This window comes from Centruroides sculpturatus, unplaced genomic scaffold (genome assembly GCF_000671375.1).
Source record: "Centruroides sculpturatus isolate CEXI.00-Female unplaced genomic scaffold, Cexi_2.0 scaffold1138, whole genome shotgun sequence".
Taxonomy (NCBI): Eukaryota; Metazoa; Arthropoda; class Arachnida; order Scorpiones; family Buthidae; genus Centruroides; species Centruroides sculpturatus.
Genome location: NW_019385358.1, coordinates 234666 through 256981, shown reverse-complemented (window position 1 = coordinate 256981; position 22316 = coordinate 234666). Strand labels below are relative to the sequence as shown.

The 22316-nt window shown below is 27.7% G+C and overlaps 1 protein-coding gene across 2 annotated transcripts in view; it reads left to right on the top strand.

Annotated features, from left to right (window-relative positions):
- The first annotated feature begins 1819 nt into the window (after positions 1–1819).
- LOC111638070 (stromal interaction molecule homolog) overlaps positions 1820–22316 on the top strand; it is a 41488-nt gene continuing 20991 nt past the window's right edge. For both annotated transcript variants that reach the window (XM_023383702.1, XM_023383700.1), the window contains exons 1-3: positions 1820–2090; positions 14183–14304; positions 17706–17820. In XM_023383702.1, the coding sequence (XP_023239470.1) occupies positions 1856–2090; positions 14183–14304; positions 17706–17820 (472 nt within the window). In that variant the 5' untranslated portion in view covers positions 1820–1855. The remainder of the gene's footprint in view (positions 2091–14182; positions 14305–17705; positions 17821–22316) is intronic.

Sequence of the window (22316 nt, the reverse complement as noted above, 5' to 3'; positions counted from 1 at the left end):
ATTTCTACTGTATGTGCAGTGTCCATGCTGAAATGAGGTATGGTTTACAAAGAATTTATGTGAGTTTTTTGGTTTTTATTTGTGTCCTGTTAAATATTTTTATATATATTTAGTTAGCTGAAGAGGGGCTGATGCCCGAAACGTTGATGTATGGAAAAACGTTCTAACTAAATAAAAGATTCAACTAGCCCAGTGTTGAGAAAAACGTCACTTCATTGTGCCAGTACACAATAAGCAAATACAACACGGTTTCGACAACATCAATAAAAGAAGTGTCTAACCTGAAAGCTGTAATGATAGTCTACCGAACTTAATGTCTGATTAAAGAGACAAGACATACTTGAACATAAAAACAGCTGTCCAAAAGTGATATTTAGTATAAAAATACAGTAGAGCATCGATTATCCGACTCAATTAGGGACTCAGGTTGGTCGGATAACTGAAAAAATCGGATAACCGAAAAGAAGGAAAAAATACATCATTAGTATAGTATATTAGGATATTAGTAAATCCCATGTAATTAGTTTATTAGTATATCGCTATTAACCAACTTCGCATTGAATTTTCATCGATGTTTAGCCTAACAAATTTTTACCTAAAATAATAATCGTCGCTATTGTATCGTTAAAAATTATTTTTAAATTATTTTATTGCTCACGAAACAAACAACCACTCATAACTAAAAAATTAAGTCTCGTTTAAATATTGGCCTCCCTTCAATGGTCGAGCCGTTGATGCCAGCTAAAACACGCAAAAATTTAACAAAAATAATATTAAAGTAGCCAAGACATAGCTAAATATTGTAATGCCACATCACTAGCAAACATTTGAAATTTGCCGACTAGAACGGTCGGTTAACCGATGTGACGGTTAATCGGGGGTCGGATAATCGATGCTCTAATGTATTGTTATGTGTTGGAATCAACGATCGAAATTATCGTCTAATGTTATACGACATCGTTACGTACCGTACAACACATTGTGTCGCGATGTTTTGTAAACGTTGTTCCGTTATGTAATCAAAGGTTGGTGGCGCTGTTGACCCCTCGGGGAGTCGTTAGAGACGATGACTTCGTTTCACTCTCCCCTTTCCAGCGCTGACCTTCCGTGAGTCAAGACTGTGTATTGTGTGTATTCTTTGTTATATAACCAGTTACGCGAGTCTAACTTGTTTTTACTAATCTCTCCTAAAAGCAACATCTAGTCTAACATTACAGTATATTGAGGGTTAAGTATTACACTTATCACTTTAAACTCTGATCATCTTTATTATAATTAAATAAAATCGAAAAAAATATGTAAATTCTAGATAAAACAATTTAGATTTATATCACTTATTTAATTGTCTAAATCCCAAATCTAAGGACAAACAATACAAATTAGATTTATATGAGAAAAATAGATTCTAAAGTGACCATCCTGCCCAACATATAGTATAGACTTCAATGTTTTGACTTAAAATAAAATGGCGGTCGATAGTACCCGTCGTTGCCACCGACAGCGCTGTATCTAAAGTCACAACCATTCTATGTAGTATATTCTAGCTCGTTGATATTTTGCTAAAAATCTTATTTTGAAAACTTTTCGGACCAAATTGCCAAAAAAATGCTAAACTTAAAGCTCTTTTAAATTTTAAAAATTAAACATAATTATTAAAATTCCCAATCGTATGAAAATTATTCTTTCAAATTGTATATAAATAAATATTTCTAAAATTAGTTTTAATTTACGAAGGCATAAAATTCGATTAATAAAAATTTTATTTAACGGAAAAGAAAGAAATTAAAGTCGAAATATATTTGACGCCAGATGTCGCAGGACTAAACGTACAGAAGTTTGTTTTGTGTGTGTACGGATGTGTGTGTTTGTTGGAAGAGAGTTTGTCAAGATGTTGAGTTTTGCTTGGATCGTTATAGTTGTATGTCTTTTAACAATTGACTGTGATCATTGTACTTACGTAAATTGTGCCGAGGTTTTGGAATCGAGCGTTAAATCGTCTACATTTAGTCACGATAGTAATGTCAAAGTTTCCAAAAGAATGTCAACTTCATCAAGCGTATCCAGTGAAAATGTCAATGATGAAGAAGAGAGTAAGTGTCTATTTTGTATAAATTTCGTGACAAGTTTGTAAATTATTAATAAATATCCATGTAAGTATCAACGTCAAAGTTTATATTTTATAACTTTCTATGATGCTAGCAAAAAGTTTGGATAAAGTACATTTATCTCTAGTCTCTTGCAGTATAATGTTAGAGAATATACAAACAATGATAAGATGTGAACTGTGAATGAAGTATTTATCACACCCCTATAAGAGCAAAACAGACCCTACCTGTACATGCAACCTTTGCCAGGTATTCTTTCCCAAAGATCAGTTTATACCGTGAACTGGTATACTGCCTATTCTCTGTGTTCCATGTCGGTTGAGGGGTATGGTTCCTTTAACTTTTTTCTCCTACGGGCACGGTCTACGGCTCTGTTAAGATTCCGACCGTCTCGTTCGGAGGTGTAATTGTATCTAAATGATTGAAGGCCCACCAGTAGCCAAGCATTTCCATTCCCTGAACACTGGAAATTTGATTGTGGGTTTACACCTCACCAGGACGGGCTGGCTATGTGGAGTTTTCCGGATTTTCTATATGTCTGTAATGTCTGAATAGGGGCTAGTTACCCTTAAAAAGACCCCCCCCAAAAGGCAGTCCCCAGACAGATTGCTTAAGTGTTGTGTTTCCATAACTTAATAAACAAACCTAAATGATTGTGAGAAAAATGTTTGAATAAATGGTATTTGTTTATAAACTTTAAACTTTTCATTGTAATATTTGTAATTTTTGTTGAAGCTGTATAAAATATAAAAAAAAATTGTGTTGTAAATGAAATGTGATTCCTGAAGATGAGTTATTTGATATTGGTAAGTAACTTTGTTAGAAATTTGATTTTTCCAAGTTATTGAATTCTTGCACTTGTGTTTTATTGCTTTTATATTGCTTTTCTCTATTTAAATGGAAATTGTATTACCGGATTGATTTTTACTGCGTGAATTAAAAAAGGAGAATGTACTGAATTGTTTTTGTTATGTTAATAGAATATGTATAAACTATGACTCTAGTCTGATTTTTAATTAATTGCAACCAGACAGTCTGCTAAATTATCAGACTATATATAGTCTGATAATTTGTTGATAATTATCAGACTATATATAGTCTGATAATTTGTTGGATTGTATGGTTGTGCTTATGAAACAGTTTTACTATTAGTTGATTTCACATGTAATGAAAAACAAAATTTGACATTAATATGCTAAATATAAATTTTTTGTTAAATTGTGTACATACATTTAGTAGGAGTAACTGTAACTGTATACAGAAGAATGTTTTGCTGAACATTAAATTTCTTTAGAGATTCCATAAAACTTACGTATGGTGACCTCAGAGAGAGCGAGTGATCAAAGTCCAGTCTTTTATATTAGAACCTTTACATTTGAGTTTGCTTAAAAGCAGCTGCTTTATCTAATACAATAAGATCCATGTCAAATTTTTTGTTACATCCCAGACTTTAAAAGAAGAAAATATGGGAAATATTGTGTAAAAGTTTTCATTAATTATCTCAAGATTAGGATTTACTGACAGGGATCATTCTTGCTCTGAGGTTGTTATATGTACTTTTAAAGATTTAATATGGAATATCCAAACAAAATTATTTTAATTTTTAGAAAAGAATGCTGATGTTATGTTTAATGTATGAATATATTTGGATAGGCTATTAAGAATAATTGAATATGATAACTTGGTAGAAATCTGAAAAAATATATAACTATAAATGAAATTTATTAAAAGCCAGTATACTAAGTACATTTTAAATTTGAAGGCAAATAATAACTTTTAACTAATAATAACAAATTGTATATTTTGTTTAAAAGAATTTTTATAGGCTCATTTCAACTTACTTAAACATCTAACTAAATTTTTATTTTATTAAATCTAAGTAGCTTGAATTCTGTGAATAAAATATAATGTTTTAATATATTATTTTATTTACTTATCTTTCTTTTGTAAATACTAAGTAAAAACTTTTCTGAATACTTTTCTTTAAATTTTTCAAACTGATTCTTCACATAAACCTTCAATAAAAAATTTTGATTTCCAATATTACTTTGTTAATGAGGATATTACAACTTCCTTAAAATTGTAATTCCTTTGTTGGTACAATAATGACAAAGATTACTAAACAAATTGTAGATGTTGGATTAATAAGTTAAATGTGGATATATAAGTAATTTGAAAGCTGTCATTTTGATAATCATGGAATGACTTTTCATAAATTAGATTATATTTTCAATTTTATATGATAAAATCAAAATTAATATTGTATAGACCTACAAATATGAAGCTATAATTGTTATTTAGCTTCATATTTTAATTACTAATAATAATTTAATAATCAATAATTACTAATAATTATTGATTACGTCATTGTTATATGCATCACTTTGATGATTTCATTTAGGGCCTACCATAAGTTGTTACAATGTGATGATTTGAAATTTTTCCTGATTTATTCTCACATTTGAAATTTTTACAGAATATTAATATATATATATATATTTGAACAATGTTTTGAGTATGTCCAAAAATAATATCAATAATTGTCGAAAATTTAATTTTTAAAATATTTATTTTCCTAATTAGATGCAAATTTTTATCTTTCTTTAAAAAATTCATAAATATCTTAANCATACATATATGTATGTATGTATGTATTTGTATATATATATACAAATACATACATATACAAGGAATATATAGTTTATTGCAAGAAGGCTTAATATTCTTCTCCCAGATTAAAAATTAAAATCCTAGAATAAATCAATAAATATTTCAGCCTTTCATTTCAAATTTAAAAATAAGGTTTGAAATGTTTATATCAGGGATGGCCAACACGTAGACTGCGGTCAACCACAAAGGTTTTGAAAGTAGCCAGCGAAGCTAAAGTTGAACAATTTGCTTTCACTTAAATTAATGTTTAAAAATCTTAATTCGATAATTTATTCTTACAATAATAGACTGTCTGTGCAATGTACCCATACTGTTTATATTTATCCTGATGAACAATGCAAATGAATGTTAATGCATACGCATATAAAAATCCTAAAATTGTTTGCCCATATTTATAGTTGCCCGTAGACTATATTTTACCAAAAAAGTAGTTTCTAAGGGATAAAAGTTTGGCCACACCTGGTTTATATAAACTAATGATTGTTACATATAATCTTATTAGTTAAATTGTTCTTTTCTTATCTCAGTTTTGAATAGAATAATACTACAAAATATAATTTGAAGCATATAGTGTAAAAATTTTTTTCCACATAAATAGAAAATTCTTAGAATGACAGTTATTTCAGTGATGCTATTAAATGATTGTGCAATTGTTTAAACAGATTTTAGAAAAAAACAATTTTATTATTCTTTTTTCATTCATGAACTGTTTTTGACATTTAAGATTTATTTGTAAAATTCTATTGATTTTATTATACAGGTATTGAAATGTATAATAAAATAAATGTTTTTTATAATTAAACGAAGGTTAAATCTCTATTACTAGAATAAAAAAATCAGAATGTAAATTCTGACTGGAACATTTCCTAAAATAACAGAGCAAATAAATAATAAAATTAGTTAATATATACAGAATTTTAAAGTAGTAAAATCTTCTCTAGAAATTTGTTATTTATAAGTTTGTTAAGTAATCTGTGATTTTAAAATAATTCAGTCGGCATATTGAATTTAAAAAATATTATTCTAGAAATAATCAAAAAATGTTATCAAAATGATGGGATTTTATACAGATTTTTAATTTCTCATAAATTATTACACTTAAAGATTGAATTTATCCTCCTCTCTCATACAATAATCATAGTCAAATAACACTTTAATTAAAGTAATTGTCTTTGTATCCTGAATACTAACAACAATGCTAGATTATTAATTATGACTTCATATTAACTGTTTTATTTTTTATATATCCTTATAATTAAATGTATATTAGCATTTCTAACATTTTTTGATTATAATTATTAAACCTTTTTCTAATTTAAAAATAAAATTAGATTTCATATTCATTTAAAATAAAATAAGAAAGTTTATTTAAAAATATTGAAAGCTTAATATTGTCATGGATACAATTGCTAGTTAAATTATATCAGTTCATTAACTAATGAACAGATTTTTTTAAACTGCTAATTAGAAGGACAAATGTAAGTTTTTATCTAAATATTTTTATAATAATTGAAGAGATTTTTACAAATTTCAGAGTATAAATAAAAATATTTTTAATAGTCAATTCTTACATTACATTTGGTTAGGACCTGGTTATATATCAAGCAAAAGATTCAGAATTAACAATTTTAAAAAGTTTAGAAACATTTGAACAGTTTTAAATGAATTTCTGCAGATTTTCAGTATTGATGATTTGACTTTTTTTGTTTATTTTCACATGTTATATGTTGTTAGATATTTGATATTATTTCAAATAATTCAATAACTAGAAAGTAATTTTAGTGTCAAGTAATTTAAAAAGAAAAATGGAAATAATTTGAAAACAAGGTTAAATCATTAATATTGAAAGTAAAGAAATTNAGTGCTACATTTTGTTTTAACTAAATTTTAAAATGCTTATGAATTTTAATTTTTTAAAGCCAGAAATTAGTAGTATTGAGATTCAGCAATCTTACACACGTTACAAGAAAACTATTGTTAATAGTTTTTCTAGTTATCATTAAATATTTATTAAGGATTTTTAGTGAACGTTCACTAAAATTTTATTATTTAGTAAATGAATATGCTGCTGTGGTGTTTTTTATTATGTAAATTTATATTCTTGTACATTATTTAATATTCATTATTGCTTATTAAAAAAATCATATGTAATATTTCAATGATATCAATGATTCAGTACAGATAAGACTGTTAACTACCGAAATGTAGATTAAAACGATTATTTTAAAATCATCAAATAGAAATTTTATCAAGTGCAATTGTTTACTGTAATAACTAGAAAAAACTGCAAGTTTTAGTTTAGATATGCCGAGGAGGGGATATCAAAATTTTATAGTTCAAGAAATGGATAGATAACAAAATAATTAAATTCTAAACAATTTTCAAAATATTACATTTCAGAAAATGTACTTTGCCCTTCAAAAGCTTCTCGTTTTCTTTTTATTTTATGGAAAGTCATTTTAATTGATACCTGTATGTGAGATATTAATAAAATTAATATTTTATATGTAAAGAGCATTGAAAGTGACAAAATATCATGGAAAATAAGTTATTGAAACTTCTCATTATTTTGAAGAAAAGTTTAATAATACACTCTGTCACAAAAAAATGTATGCACCCAGAAGAAATCGAGCCACAATCACGAAAGTCGGTACGAATGTAGACTAGTAAGACATATGAAAATGATTAAAAATTCAGAACAAAAGATCATTTTATTAAGAAGTTATGGCATGAAAAACATTACAAACTAGTAAGTAGTAAAGCCACCTCTGGCAGCTATACAAGCCGAAACACGGCGCGGCATCGAATCAATTAGGTCACCTATGACCCCTTGCGGAAGATCATGCCATAATCTTTGCAACTGGGCAGTTAATTCCCTTGTATTACGAGACGGCTGCATTTGCCTTCCCAACATGTCCCAGACATGCTCTATTGGCGAGAGGTCTGGTGATCTGGCAGGCCATGGAAGTACATCATATCCTTGAAGACATTGTTGGGAGAGTCTCGCAGTATGTGGACGAGCGTTGTCCTGCTGATAAATGGCACCTGGGCGACTTGATAGAAGAGGCAGTACAACCGGCGTTAAAATGCTGTCCACATAACTGTGAGCCGTCATGTTGCCTTGAAGGACAACTAGAGTGTGTCATAACAAATCGCTCCCCACACTGTCATACCTTGTGTAATCGCTGTATGCCGCTCGACAACAAATGCCGAATCGGACCGCTGGCCAGCCCGCCTCCACACGCGTGTTCGGTGGTCATCAGCACTGAGACTGAATCGGGATTCATCGCTGAAGACCACACGCCTCCAGTCAGTCACACTCCAACTTGCCCGAGATCGGCAAAAATCCAATCGACACTGCCTATGATGTGGTGTCAGTGGTAAGCGTCTTAATGGACGTCGGCTCCTTATACCAGCATCGGCCAGTCGTCTCCTAATGGTTTCCCTTGATGCCACCGTATGCCTGGAAGGTGGTAAATGGCGTTGAATCGATGATAGTGACATTGTTGGTGCGGATGTTGCCGCTCTTCTGATTGCGCGATCCTCGCGCTCATTTGTGTTTCTGGGACGTCCTGACCTTCTGCGACGGTAGACTCTCCCTTCCGTCATCCACTGTTGCCAACACCGAGCAACTACCATATCGCTCCGACAGAGGTGGCGGCTGATACGCCTGTTCGACCAACCGGCTTCTCTGAGGCCTACTATACGGCCCCTTTCAAACTCCGTCAACTGCTCGTACTTCCGCTTGTTACGTCTCAGAGGCATCTCTATTCACAATACCATCCATCCAAGTCGACAGATTCGTTTAAATAGCCCTACGGCGCAAGCACTCGTCCTTTTAAACTCTCCCAGCTGCGCATCTCATATGCTCGTACCGCCGTTAGCCTTGTCTCATTGGCGTCAAAATTTTAATCATTTGCATATCTCTTACCACACTACATTCGTACCGACTTTTGTGATTGTGGCTCGATTTCTTCTGGGTGCATACATTTTTTTGTGACAGAGTGTATATATATGTTCATCTCTCTCTCTCTCTCTCTCTCTGTTTCTCGTCATCAATTCCACATCATCTCTATATTGAAAATTGGAAATTTTAATTTACAGTTTTAGTACATCTCAAAAATAAAATAATTAAATCCCTTAAAACTGCTTTAAAATATCTGTAATTTAATCAATTATATTTCTCAAATTTATAAATAATCTTTTTCTGTTTGTAAGAAATACATATTCAGTTTACATTCACTACATTTCCTATTTTCATATGAGACAAATACAGTATATACATTCATGTTTATAATGAAAATCATTTAAGTACATATTTTAGAATACTGTAAGTGCTACATTTTGTTTTAACTAAATTTTAAAATGCTTATGAATTTTAATTTTTTAAAGCCAGAAATTAGTAGTATTGAGATTCAGCAATCTTACACACGTTACAAGAAAACTATTGTTAATAGTTTTTCTAGTTATCATTAAATATTTATTAAGGATTTTTAGTGAACGTTCACTAAAATTTTATTATTTAGTAAATGAATATGCTGCTGTGTTTTTTATTATGTAAATTTATATTCTTGTACATTATTTAATATTCATTATTGCTTATTAAAAAAATCATATGTAATATTTCAATGATATTACTTAAGAATATTGAGTATAAATGGAATATTATATATATAATGATGACTCATGACTTGTAGTGTTGATTTCACAGAAAGCAAATTTTCTTTATAGTAGTAATGATATGTATTTTTCTATTTCTTAAAAAAAAAAAAAAAAGTATTTTAATAAACGGAACAAACAAATATATGAGTTTGGTTGCTATTTAGTTTGTTTTATGAAAAAATAAAGGTAGGCCACTAACATTTACTGTAAGAATCTTGATTATTTTTATAAAGTTGTGTAAACAAATATGTTTATACGATGCTATAACATTAAAATATAAAGGTGAAGTCTATTAAAGAATGTTTCATTTTGAAATCTATTTCAGATAAATTATTTTTTAAATTATTATTAATACTTTAATAAATTCTAAGTCAAAATTATTGGCTGAAAATATTTACAGAAATTTTGATTTAAGGTTAGAACTAGCTTTGCCCTACTAATCAGAGTTTCCGAGAATTTTATTTCTGATAAACTTGTTAATCAGACCATGTATGATTTCATTTACATAGAACTTTGATGTATAATTAGATTAATCTTGATATTATTATTATATATTATTGTAAGAGTAATCCATTAAGTTATTCATTTTTGTAAGATTTAAAATATTTCCTGTATATAAAAATAGTTATTTTTTTCAGTTACAAGAATGTAATAATAATAATCCTTTAAATATTCCTAATAAATAAGAAAAATTCATTAACTGTAATTTTATTAAGAGAAATGTTACAGTGAAGTTTTATATAGGTTAAAATAAATTAATTTTCCTTATATAGCCACACAAAAAAGTTATGGAAAAACTTATATAGTCTTATTTAACATTTGCTATTGAAATTAATCAATCTCCATAACAGGTTTTTGTAGCATAATTTTTTTTATGAGTTTCTTACTGGTTATGAACATAAAAAGGTTTTTTTTTATTATAGAAAACTTGTCTTGAAGGAAGCTTTGATCCGTATAAACGCAACGAGGAAAATATATTTTGGTTTAAAATAATAAGAGAAGTCAATTTCCCACATGATTTCTATATTAAATATGAAACTTTGAATGACAGAGTGAAATGTGTTTTGTTTAGTGATTTATAAAGGAGAAGAAACTGTCTTAAGAAGCAAGGATACAGCTTTCCATATAACTTATTTATTCATCGTTTAGAAACTAAATATAAATATTTTAGAATAGTTAGATTCTATTTTGTTAAGGAAATGTTTTAGAATGACTGAAGATTGTTTGCTTAGTTTTAAATTTACGCACTTTGGAATACAGTAGTTTAAGGCAGTTCTTTCGAAATACTTATTCAAATATGTATATATATATAAAACAGCTTTTAAAATCGATCAGAAGTTAACGGATGTTTATTCTTTATCGTTTTTCAACACCTGTCATAGAAACTCATTCCGTATTTTAATTCTCCGCCTGCTGTAGTTTTTTCACAGAATAATAAATCGAACGAAACCATAAAATACGTTTATTAAAATTGTTTTCTCATCTTTTTCGGTTCTTCCTGTAAGATTCGTGCCCGCCCTTTAACTAAGCTTGTCGTTATTCACCGAACACCATTTAGATTCCACGTAAGTGGTCGATGAGTTAGCAACTCTTTACTTGAAGCATATATATATATATATTTTTTTTTTTAAAGTTAGAATCGTATCATTTGTATTTTCTATCATATTTCCTACACTTACAGAAACAGTAGCGTGAATAAGTCAAGGTCGAATCGGTGACATTTCACCTCTACTTCGATATTTTTCTACTTCAAAAAATTGCATCCTATGTGCCTACATTTAATGATTACTTATGTATATGTAAAGGTCATTTTATTCAATATACAGAGCTTATTGTTCGCTTGAAGGATCTTTATTGATTAAGCTAAATTTATTTCTTCATAAGTAACCCCGTTATTTAACACTCGATATTTGTATTTCTAGTGTTTCTGCCAGTTTTATCTTCCTGTTAACCAGACAATATGGAATATACAATCGTCCTCGTTTATGAATATTCACAACCGGTTTAACAGTTGTTAAAATCAGTCGATTTTAATTCACAGAAAAGAATTACAGTAGTGGGAGGATATTTGAATTTTTTTTATTTCCAATTTTTTTTTTCTCTCTCTTTCTTTCTTTCTATCAGTTTTGTAAGAATGCCAAGCGTTTAAATACCTCATATACCGTGTCTACATTTATATATAACTTATATATTTATGTTCTATGCAAAAAATGAATTGCATACTGTATTTACTCAATGGATATTACAGGAAAGTTTATAAAGTGACGATTCTTTCTTTTGTAAATAATCAAATAAAACAGGAATTTAATTGATAACAGCAGCAGTTTTTTTAAATTAATAAATTTCGAATAAAAATTGATCATTGCAGTTGTTGAAGTTAATAATATTAAATAAATAATATAAAAATTGCGGAAACTTTTGTAATATAACACAATAAATTTTAAATATCTTTACTAATTGACTTGAACGTGTAAAAAAAGTAAACAAATGGAAAAGTAGCTGTAAGATTAGTAGAAAAAAAAGATAAGGAGTTATTTTATGGTTGGTAGAGTAAGAAAACGAATTGTAAGATTAGTTAAACTAATAAAAAATAAAAGCGGTTGTAACATTAGCACAACAAGGAAGACGGTAGAAAATAACAGGGAAGTAATTTCTCGATTAGTTAGAAAAAGGTGGGAAAGTCGAAAGATAAGTGAAATAATTTAAAATAAAAAATTGTAAACTGGCGAAAATTTTAATTTACTATAATTTGTAATCAATTCAGAAAATATAAATTAGGTCAGATTTAATAATTATTTATTTATTTATTACGGATATTGGTTATCTCAAATGTAATATGAAGCAATGTTAAAATATAAATATAAAAAGATTCAAAACACTTATAACAATAATATGAAAGATATAATAGCAGTTGTAAGGTTTTAAAGTGGGGAAAATTACTGTAACGGTTGTAAGGTTTAAAAAAAAAGTTGCTAAAGCATTTGTAAGATGTTGCAAAGATTCGTTGTAATGATACTTACATATGTCTTTATTCATATAATGGTAATTTATCTGTAAAATTTCGCTATTGTTATATTTAAAATTATTAAAATGGTTTGTAGATTTGCTGTAGAAATTACAGTAGCAGTTGTAAAATTACAATAAAGATTACGAAAGAGGTTATAAAGTTTACTATAAAAGTGATTGTGAATTTGCAACAAAAATTATGCAGGTAGCCATAAAGGTAACCTAGTTACAGTTTAAAAATTTATTGTTAAGATAGGAATAATTGTATTTTAAAATTTTTGCTGTTTCATAATTGTTATGCTTAAAGTATTTTACAATAAATGAATTGATTTCATCACCTGTGTTATCTCGTCATTCATAGGAAACTGATTGATAAAATAATTACACCCTCTCGTATGTCAAATTATTCTTTTTTATGTTAGAAAAATTTGAAATTTAGACTGAATATTCTCGAAAAATATTAATTCTACTGCAAAATGAGCAGGTGGAGTTTTCTTAAAATGAAAATGTCGTTTGTAGATGGATAATTTTGCCATGTTAATCACACGTGGAAGCTCAAAAAACAAACTCGAAAGGTTGACTGTTGGAAAACTGTCAAGTTACAGGTTTATATAAATACAAAATGAGATACTATCCTGTTGCATATTTTGTTATTTACTAAAATCTATTTGAAATGTCTATTTAGAAATATTTTTAACTTTAATTATAAGTAATTATAATTTAACTTACTTATAATTACTTATAAGTTATAAGTAATTATAAGTAAGTTAGCAGGTTTAGTATTCTTCGTCGAGGAATTTAAAATGCACTATAGTTATATACACGTAAAATGAATAAAATCACGAACTGTATTTAAATAATTTTATATTTTTTTAAAATTTATTTACGGTAAATGCAGTTTTCTTTATCGTATTATCGCGATTGCCATTAATTACAACGTAAAAAATTACACTTGATTCTCTGACATTCCCTACTGTAGCAGTTTAAAAAGCAATTTTAATTTAATACACAGACACAGATGGTTTGGCCGTTATTAAGTCTTATTTGGTTTGTAATCTTCAATTCTGACCTAAATTTGCGGCCTTGTGGATTCATTTTTTCCAGCTTTTGCTACGGAATTAATTTCTCTTGGCATTTAACTTGGTTATTGTCCAAAAAAACTAATCGTCTTAGTTTCTAGGGTAAACAAACTTATGCCGCTTATAACTTTCTATAGAAAAATAATATATATATTGGTTATCTGCGATAAAAACTAGATTAAAAGGCATTATAAAGTCTCGGAATCCAATATAGTTGCACAACGCATCCAACTCTCGATTCAGAGAATTAATCAGATTAAACGTTTTGCAATTCATTGCGACCGCTCGGTGAACTGTCAAGGTCGATCCAATTTTCTGTTTTAAGTTTTATCTAAACTAAGTATTTTACAAATTTGATGTAGTAAAATAATGTTAAGATGCTGCATATAATTTTCAATTAACAAAATGAATGTCAGAAGCGTCACGAATCGAGCAAAATTCGTTGAAAACATCGCGGAATTTTCGCTTTAATTCTCATTTAATGATTGAAAAAATTGATTATCTGTGATGAGTTTTATTGTTTTAGTGAGAATAATATCTTAACGATTAATTTCTCGCTTCTTGGTGTGAAAATTGACTGTAAAATCTTTTAATTTTGTGTAGTTTCTAAGAGTTCTAGATAAATTTTTAACACTTAAATTTATTCTTATATTGCTTTAGAGTGGGATTGCGAAGCCATAAATGCCTGTTCTGATAAAATGGGTTATAATGCCATTGTCACGCTTCATCAACAATTGGATGATGATGCTAATGGAAATATAGACATTGCCGAAAGTGACGAAGTGAGTAATTTTTAAATTGTATGTACTGTACACGCTTCTAATGCAATTAAATCTGATTTTATAATTAATTTTTCTTCCTGTGAATTATGTATAAGATGATTTTAAATAATGTAAACTATTAAGATTTTAATCAAACGATATTAGTTAACAAGATAAGCAGTTAATTTATTTATACTTTACACCTATTTTAATATATTATCATCAGATTTAAGATCTTGGCCATTGATGCTATCATTCTGTTGTTTCTTAAAATATCTCTTATACAAATATTATTATTTTATTGTAAAATTTAGTGAGATAATTATTACATAATACTTTTAAAAAATCGTTTCTCGAGTAGTAATTCCTGTGCCAAAACTTTCAGTGTCAATGCTTACTTAATGAAAAAACTTAGTGTAACTAAGCTAATTTATTAAACAACAAAATTAGAAATGTTAAACTGAAAAGTAATTTTTGTTGTTTTTGTGTTATATTAGTATGCAAATTTATTATTAAATAAAGGTTGTGATATTAGTATTAATAAGTCGGTAGTGGATTAAATTTCTCCAAGGATGGCACATATTTCAGTGCCCTTAGATCTCGATATATATGTCATTCCTGTATAAATTTATCACTAATTAAGAATTAGTATGAATTATGAATTAAGTCATTAAAATTTTATAATAATTTTATTATAAATATGCATATACAATAGCAAAATTATTGGAATGTTTTATATGTTTAGAAAACATTTTATATTTAAAGAACTGTGTTAAAAATATTATATATACAAGTAATATTTTTAATATTCCGTATAGACACAAGCATGCATACATACCAAAAAAAAATTGTTTTGAATAAACCTGTACAGGATATAAAAAATTATGTAGAACAGTTATTTGAATTTTTATATATATAAAATTTGATGTAGAAGACATTTTTGTGGAAAGCATTACACATCTCTTGGGATTACACAATGCAGATATGTAAATATAATATTACTTCAGGATATCCTTTATTGATGCTTCATTCAAATTAATATGTAAATTATTCTTTATTCATATGAATTTATTAAATTATATTTAAACTATTAGACTTTAAGATCTAATAAAGAAGAATATAATCAATATTACTATAGTAACTTAATTAGCGTAATCCCTGTTAGAGACTTTATTAGCTTAAAACAGTCTTATATGCCATCGTTCAGTAATAATTTAGAGCATAATTACCAGTCAAATGATGCATCATATTTTTCAGCATGAATAATCATTTTAAAAATATAAAATAATTAGAAAATTAGTTTTTCACCAAAGAATATTGATGTACATACATTTGAGATTTAATTTTTTATTATTTTTTATAGTTTGTAATAAGTAAATATTGCTGCTATAAATTCAGAAAACTGTTTTAATATTAAAGCATTTTTATTAAGTTTTAATTTAACAATAAAGAGCATAATTCCTATGTTTTATTAATTAAAATGTTTTATTATATAATAATAAAACATTTATTAATAAAACATAATTAATAAAACATTTATTAATTAATAATGTTTTATTATATATACATTAGTTAAACCTGATAACTATTGTGAGTTTCATTATAGAAAAGTTAGTTTTGTAGTATTAAATTCTTACTTAGTCATTGTAATGTAAGAATATAAGCAAGAATACTTTTTATATCTGATACTCTTATTGAAAATATTATTCAGTGATGCAAATTTGTATAATTAACATTTTTTGACATAATAATTATTGCAAAATTGTCTTGTATTAGTATTAATGTTTATATATGATATTACATGATCCAGAAAGTTTTCAGATATCAGACTATAATTTGATATTGATACATTCATTGGTTGTTAACCAATTGGGAGACCAAAACAAAGGTGGCAAGATACAATCAATGCATATCTAAAAGTCACTCACACTAATCCAAATGATGCCAAGGATCAAAACAAATGATGGTCAAAGATTCAAATGACAGATCCTGCCTGAATGGAAAAATGCTAGGATGAAGTGTATATATCAGACATGGGCAAATGTGGCTCTTTTTGAAATACAGGCTCTTGCTGAAAGTGTTAATTTCTGTTTCTTATTATTATTTTTACAATTTTATTTCCACAATTTTGTGAAAATATGCTTATTAAAAAAATTCAATATTTGTTTTATATTATATTTATATTATATAATAAAATCATGGTACAGAACTGTGGTACTGAATAAAAAAGTACAGAACTGTGGCTCTCGTGCATTTTGCAAAACCTACATTTCAGCTCCCACTGAACTCTTGCTTGCCCATCCCTGGTATATATTCACATATTATCCATAATTTAAAATACAATTAAAATAAATTTCCATGTTCTTAAAGAATCTTTTAATCTTGTATTTTTTTCTGTTTATTACAAAAATATATTATTGTGACTTTAGCAAATTCGGATGACACATTGTTTTTAGCATCATTTCAATTATAAAATTAACTTGATGATAAGCTGAGAATTATTTTAGATTATATAAAAGAATATCCATTAACTGGAAAAGCAGAAATATGCTATTTTATTTATTATACGCAGTAAAAAGAATAGAGATGAATAAAGAGAACTAAAAAAAAAACAATTATTAATGGCAACTGAATGTAATGATATTAGATTCCTTAATGAAATTTTACATCTCATTGACTTGTACTTTCTCTTGTTAATCTAAGAGTGAAAATGCTCAATTAATTATCTGACAGTTCATATCATCACTTCTAAAAATGAGAAATAATAATCAGAAAAGAAATAAAGAAATAATCATCATCAAACAATGATGGTGATTATTTCTTTAATAGCATATTATTTACAAGCTGTATCTCAGCTGTCAATATTTTATCAAGATATCATAATATGTATATACATATATATTTAGATTTAAAGATGTTAAAAATACATAAATTGATTTTATTTTTTTAATAATTAAACATTTGATCGCATATGTTAGCTTATTAATAATTAAGAATTTCTTTAAAATAAAACATTTTTATTTCATAAAGTTTATTTAATGACATTACTTGACATTACATTATATACAATATTTACAACTGTAATTTACTTAAGAGGTAGCATATTATGTAAGAATATTTCTAATTAAATCTGTAGCAATGGAAAAAAGATTGAACATGTTTAAGAAAATATAAATTTAGCATTTCACTTGTACTATGCTAGTAAGAATGCTAATGTTAGCAGTTTACAAATGTAAATTTAGATTCTAGTGCCAGAATATTAGTTTTGAATAGTACAATTATTTTATTGGCATACAAGCAATTATTTATGTAATTAAATACGTAGAGATAAAAAAATAGCTCCATGGTCTTTTATAGATTAAGGACTTTTTAATTAAAATTTTAATATACCGAGACTAATTTTTGAAACTTTTTCAATGCAGTTTTTAAGAGACGAACTTCAATATGAAAATGGATACGATAGACAAAAAGGCTTTCATCGTAATGATAAATATATTAGTGTTGATGAATTGTGGCAGTTTTGGATTACATCAGAAGGTAAAATTATAACTTTTTAATTGATTATTAATAATTACTTTTTTACTTTTTAACAATTGCTGCTTATAAATGCTCACAAATTATAAAAACATGCATATAAAATAATTAAAGTAATAAAGACAAATCTAGAATTTGATATATGTGATAGAAAAGTAAATTTTGCTGTAAAACAGTGGCGTAGCATGGGTGTCAGCCGCTCAAGGCGGAGGAAAATTTTAAAAAATTAGGTATCTCAATTTAAAAGACTAAAATTCAGTTTTGTCACAAAATAAGTAATGAAAAATTCCATGCTCATTTGAATCGGTCCAAATCGTAGGTGTGACAAAAATATGAAATGAAATGGTTCAAATTTTTACAAGATGATATTATCATTTATTGTGAAATTTTGCTGCCCTTTAAAAGTGCCGCCTGGGGCGGGCCGCCCCTGCTGCCCCCACTACGCTACACCACTGTTGTAAAATTGAGCAATCTAAATGTGATTGAAATTGTTGATTTTTAGGTTTCAATGACAAATGTCTCTAGTAACACTTTACTGTAAATGCTTCTTATAAATATATTCATTAATCTGTAGAATAACATGCATCCAAAAAATGAAACTTTGGATTTTCCAATTTAAAATTAAGGTTCCTTTTTTATAGGCTGCATCACATATTTTTCTTAACTTATAGGTGATTCAATTTCTATGGTTTATTTATAGAGTTAATATTGTAGTGGCCATAAAAATGTGATGACATGGAAATTGAATCATTTATGAGATATATTATAATGTATACCATGGATCTGCAAAGTAACATATTTAAGTTATAATCAGAATTGACAATGATAACACATACAGTACAGAAAAGAAACCAAAAAAATGTAATTTATTACATATAATGCCACACTGAACTTTTGTTATTTTATATCACATTCTCATCAGTACTGTTAATGAGCATTGTCATAAGAGCTTTCTATTTGCAGTTATGGGAAATAAAAAAGGTTTTCAGCATAAATAGGCCTGAAAGTTTTTCATAAGTTTTATAAGTAGTTCAGGCCTATTTATGCTGAAAACCTTAACATAAAGTTATTTTTCATTGAATGGTCTCCTAATATTCTGTAGAATTAACTTGAACATTAATAGTAGTTTTGCAACACTGACATAGAATGGATGATTTTTTCAAGTATTCTATACCAAGCTTCTAGTATTAATATCAAACATTTCTAATACACTCCTGCAGTTCATTTTCAGGCCTCTTTGCAATTTTTGTGCCCATAATATGCCAGCAGTTCTCAACAATGTTGAGATCAGGAATGTTGTCTGGCCAGCTTAAGCATCTGATTTGGATCTTTTGTAGAATTTTTTAAAAACCTAAATAATAGTTTGTGTCAATTTAAGTGACTATAGAGAAAGGACACATTATGCTTTACTTATCACCTTGGTTATCATGGTCTTACATTTGAATTTCTGTCGGATGAATAATTATTTTTTCACAAATTAAAGACAAAGTTGCTCTAAAAATATATTTCAGAAGATCACCATTTTTACTTAGTGTTCTAGAACAAATTATAGACAGCTGGACCTTCCTTTTTAGAGTAAACAACTGCCTACATTTAAAAAAGTTTCTTAAAAACACAAAAAACCAATAAAGATTTAAAAACTTCTTTAAAATTGGAATGGTAAATCTTATGATGTCTTGTTAGTTCATCCTTATCCATTCGGGTTTCTGGCTCCTTTTATCTACTGAGGATTAGCACTGACAAATGTACATTATGCCAAGATATCCCTCTGGTGACGAATTTTAACGATATATTTGAATTTTCCATTGACTTTGTCTTTAATTTGTGAAAAAATGGTGACATGACATAATTGTCCTAGAAGATACATATTATAAAATGCTCCTTGATTATTGAAATTAGTTTGGCAAATGAAACATTTTTTGTAGCACTCTGCATTCACAGATTGATTTATGAAGTGTTGTCTTTATTGGATATGCATTCCCACATCATTTGATTCACTGAAACTTTACTGTTTTCATCAAACAACTCAAGTTTAGATCTTACTTTTTCATTGCCTAACATAGTTTTATTCATTACATCTGTGCTAATTAAATTTGAATTAATTTGAAAACATAATAACTCCCATATGTCACTGTTTCAGTCTTCATTCTGTTTAGCCAGATATAATCCACTTTTTATACATTTTACTCGTTAGTAATGCCTTATTACATGGATGAAAAATGATGACATATTGTCAGAAGGTTAAAATTTCAAATGTCAAAAAGTGTGATACTGATGAGGCTTGTTGAATCAAAATGCATTTATCACAATAAAGACATTGAAGAGAAGTAAATTAATTTTTATTTCATTATTCTTTAATATCTATTTTTAAAATAGTTTTATCTTGGATGAACAGTCAGAAAAGAAGTTTGTATCTTAAATAACTGTCTTTTTTTAAATATTTAATTAAAATAGTATAATTTTGCTTTTTCTTGTCTTGAAATAAATTACAATTAAGAGAAGAATTTTATAAGATGACAATTTTTATAACTGCTGAAATGGATTTTAGAATTCATTGTTTCATAGGAAATTGTGCTATATTTCAGTTTAGCAAACTTTTAATCTTTGATTTATGATATATATTGGCCTATTTAATATTTAATGTATGAATTAATTAAGTAATTTAATAATTTATTTTACCAGTTTTGAAAACAATAGTTGAGTACATTGTAATAGTTTCAAATTTAAGATTGAATAATTTAAATCATAAATTTAAACATTATATTATACAGTAGAGCGTCGATTATCCGAGTCAATTGGGGACTGGGGTTGTTCGGAAGATTGATGTTTCGGATAACCGATTACGTACGAAAAAAATATAACCTATCCCGTGTTGAAATTTTTCTCCATTGCGTGTCGCTTCACGTTGAATTTTCGTCGTCGTTAAGCCTAACGAAGCTTTGTTAAACGTTGTTAAAAATTATTTTTTTATTTTGTATAAACAAAATAAATATATTGAAAAATATAAAAACAATTAAAAATTATACTTCAGAAGTTAATTTAGTATAAAAATGTAAAATATTTGAGTAGCCCAAGATATAGCCAAAGATTGCAGCGCCACAGCACCAGCGAAAATTTGAATTTGCCGACTGAAATTCTTTCGGATGATTGACTTTCGGATAATCGACGCTCTACTGTATTATATTTAACTTAAATTAACATTACATTTAATTTATAGCAAAGTAGTTATTTTGCTATAAATTAAATGGAACAGTTATTTTGGTTCAGTGCTATTGATGATATAGTAGATATCCTATCTAGATTCAGTTTCTTACATAACTTAAAGTACTATATACATTGTCTGTTTGGTAACTGCAATGATTATTTGAGTTTTGAGCTCAAAGAATTAATTCTAAGACTTCAATAAATTCTCAATGCAGATATTTATGATTTTCTCAATAAAGATATCCCAGACCAGTAGGCTGGTCAAGCAGGACTTGAGAGCATGACCACCTCATTTCTCAGATTTGACATCTGTTGATTTTTTTTAGGACTTAAAAATCTAGTATTTGTGTTACCCTTGCTTGTAAAATTTTACTGAGCTTAAAACTCAGTTTATCATGTGTAGTTATTGAAATGATAACTTTGAGTTTGGTAAGAAATTGAATTCAGATGGGATATCTGCCATATCACCAATGACAATTGTATTGAATTAAAATGATTGTTGAGGTAAAATTTTGTTTTGCTCTAAAGTAATGTCTTAACTCAGTTGTTCTCATCCAGGGGTACGAGCATAAATCGAAGGGATACATCTAACTTTCATTTTAAAATGGCATATGTTAATCAATTTGCTGTAGATTATTAACACAAGAAACAAGAAACGACAAAAACTTGCTTTAAAATATTCCAGTGTGAACACCGATTTCCCTTTTAACAGTCTAAACAACTTGTTTATCCACTTGATTTGTCTGTCTATTTGTGCCATTAGTGCCAAGTGAACCTATAATCTAGTAAAATTACTGTTTAATCGAGCATTAATTTTAGAATAGAAAAAAATTTTTTTTTCTATTCTATAATTATTGCTCAATAAGATTGGGGCTTTTCGTGTTTTTACTGGACTAATGAATTAGGAATAACGAGGCCTGATTGTACCCCACCATGCAATGCATGCCACTGCATGTGCGCATTACTTGATATTTAACAAATTTAGATGTTATGTTTGTTACAAAAATTGAAAGATTGATGTATTGTTCTGCACGTTATAAATTTGCAGCCATTACTTTCAAGATCAGTACACAATTATAATCTCTATTTAACAATGTGGGAACCAAATTTTGAAAAAATTGCTGAAGATTTATCGCAACAAATATCCCATTAAATTTTGTTAGAAATTATTGTAGAATAATTTAAATTTTCTTTATAGTTAATTATAATTATTTATTTTTAGGAAATGTAATTTATGCGTGTATTGAAATGACTTCTGTGATTTTATGTAATATACTTATCAAATAATAATAAAT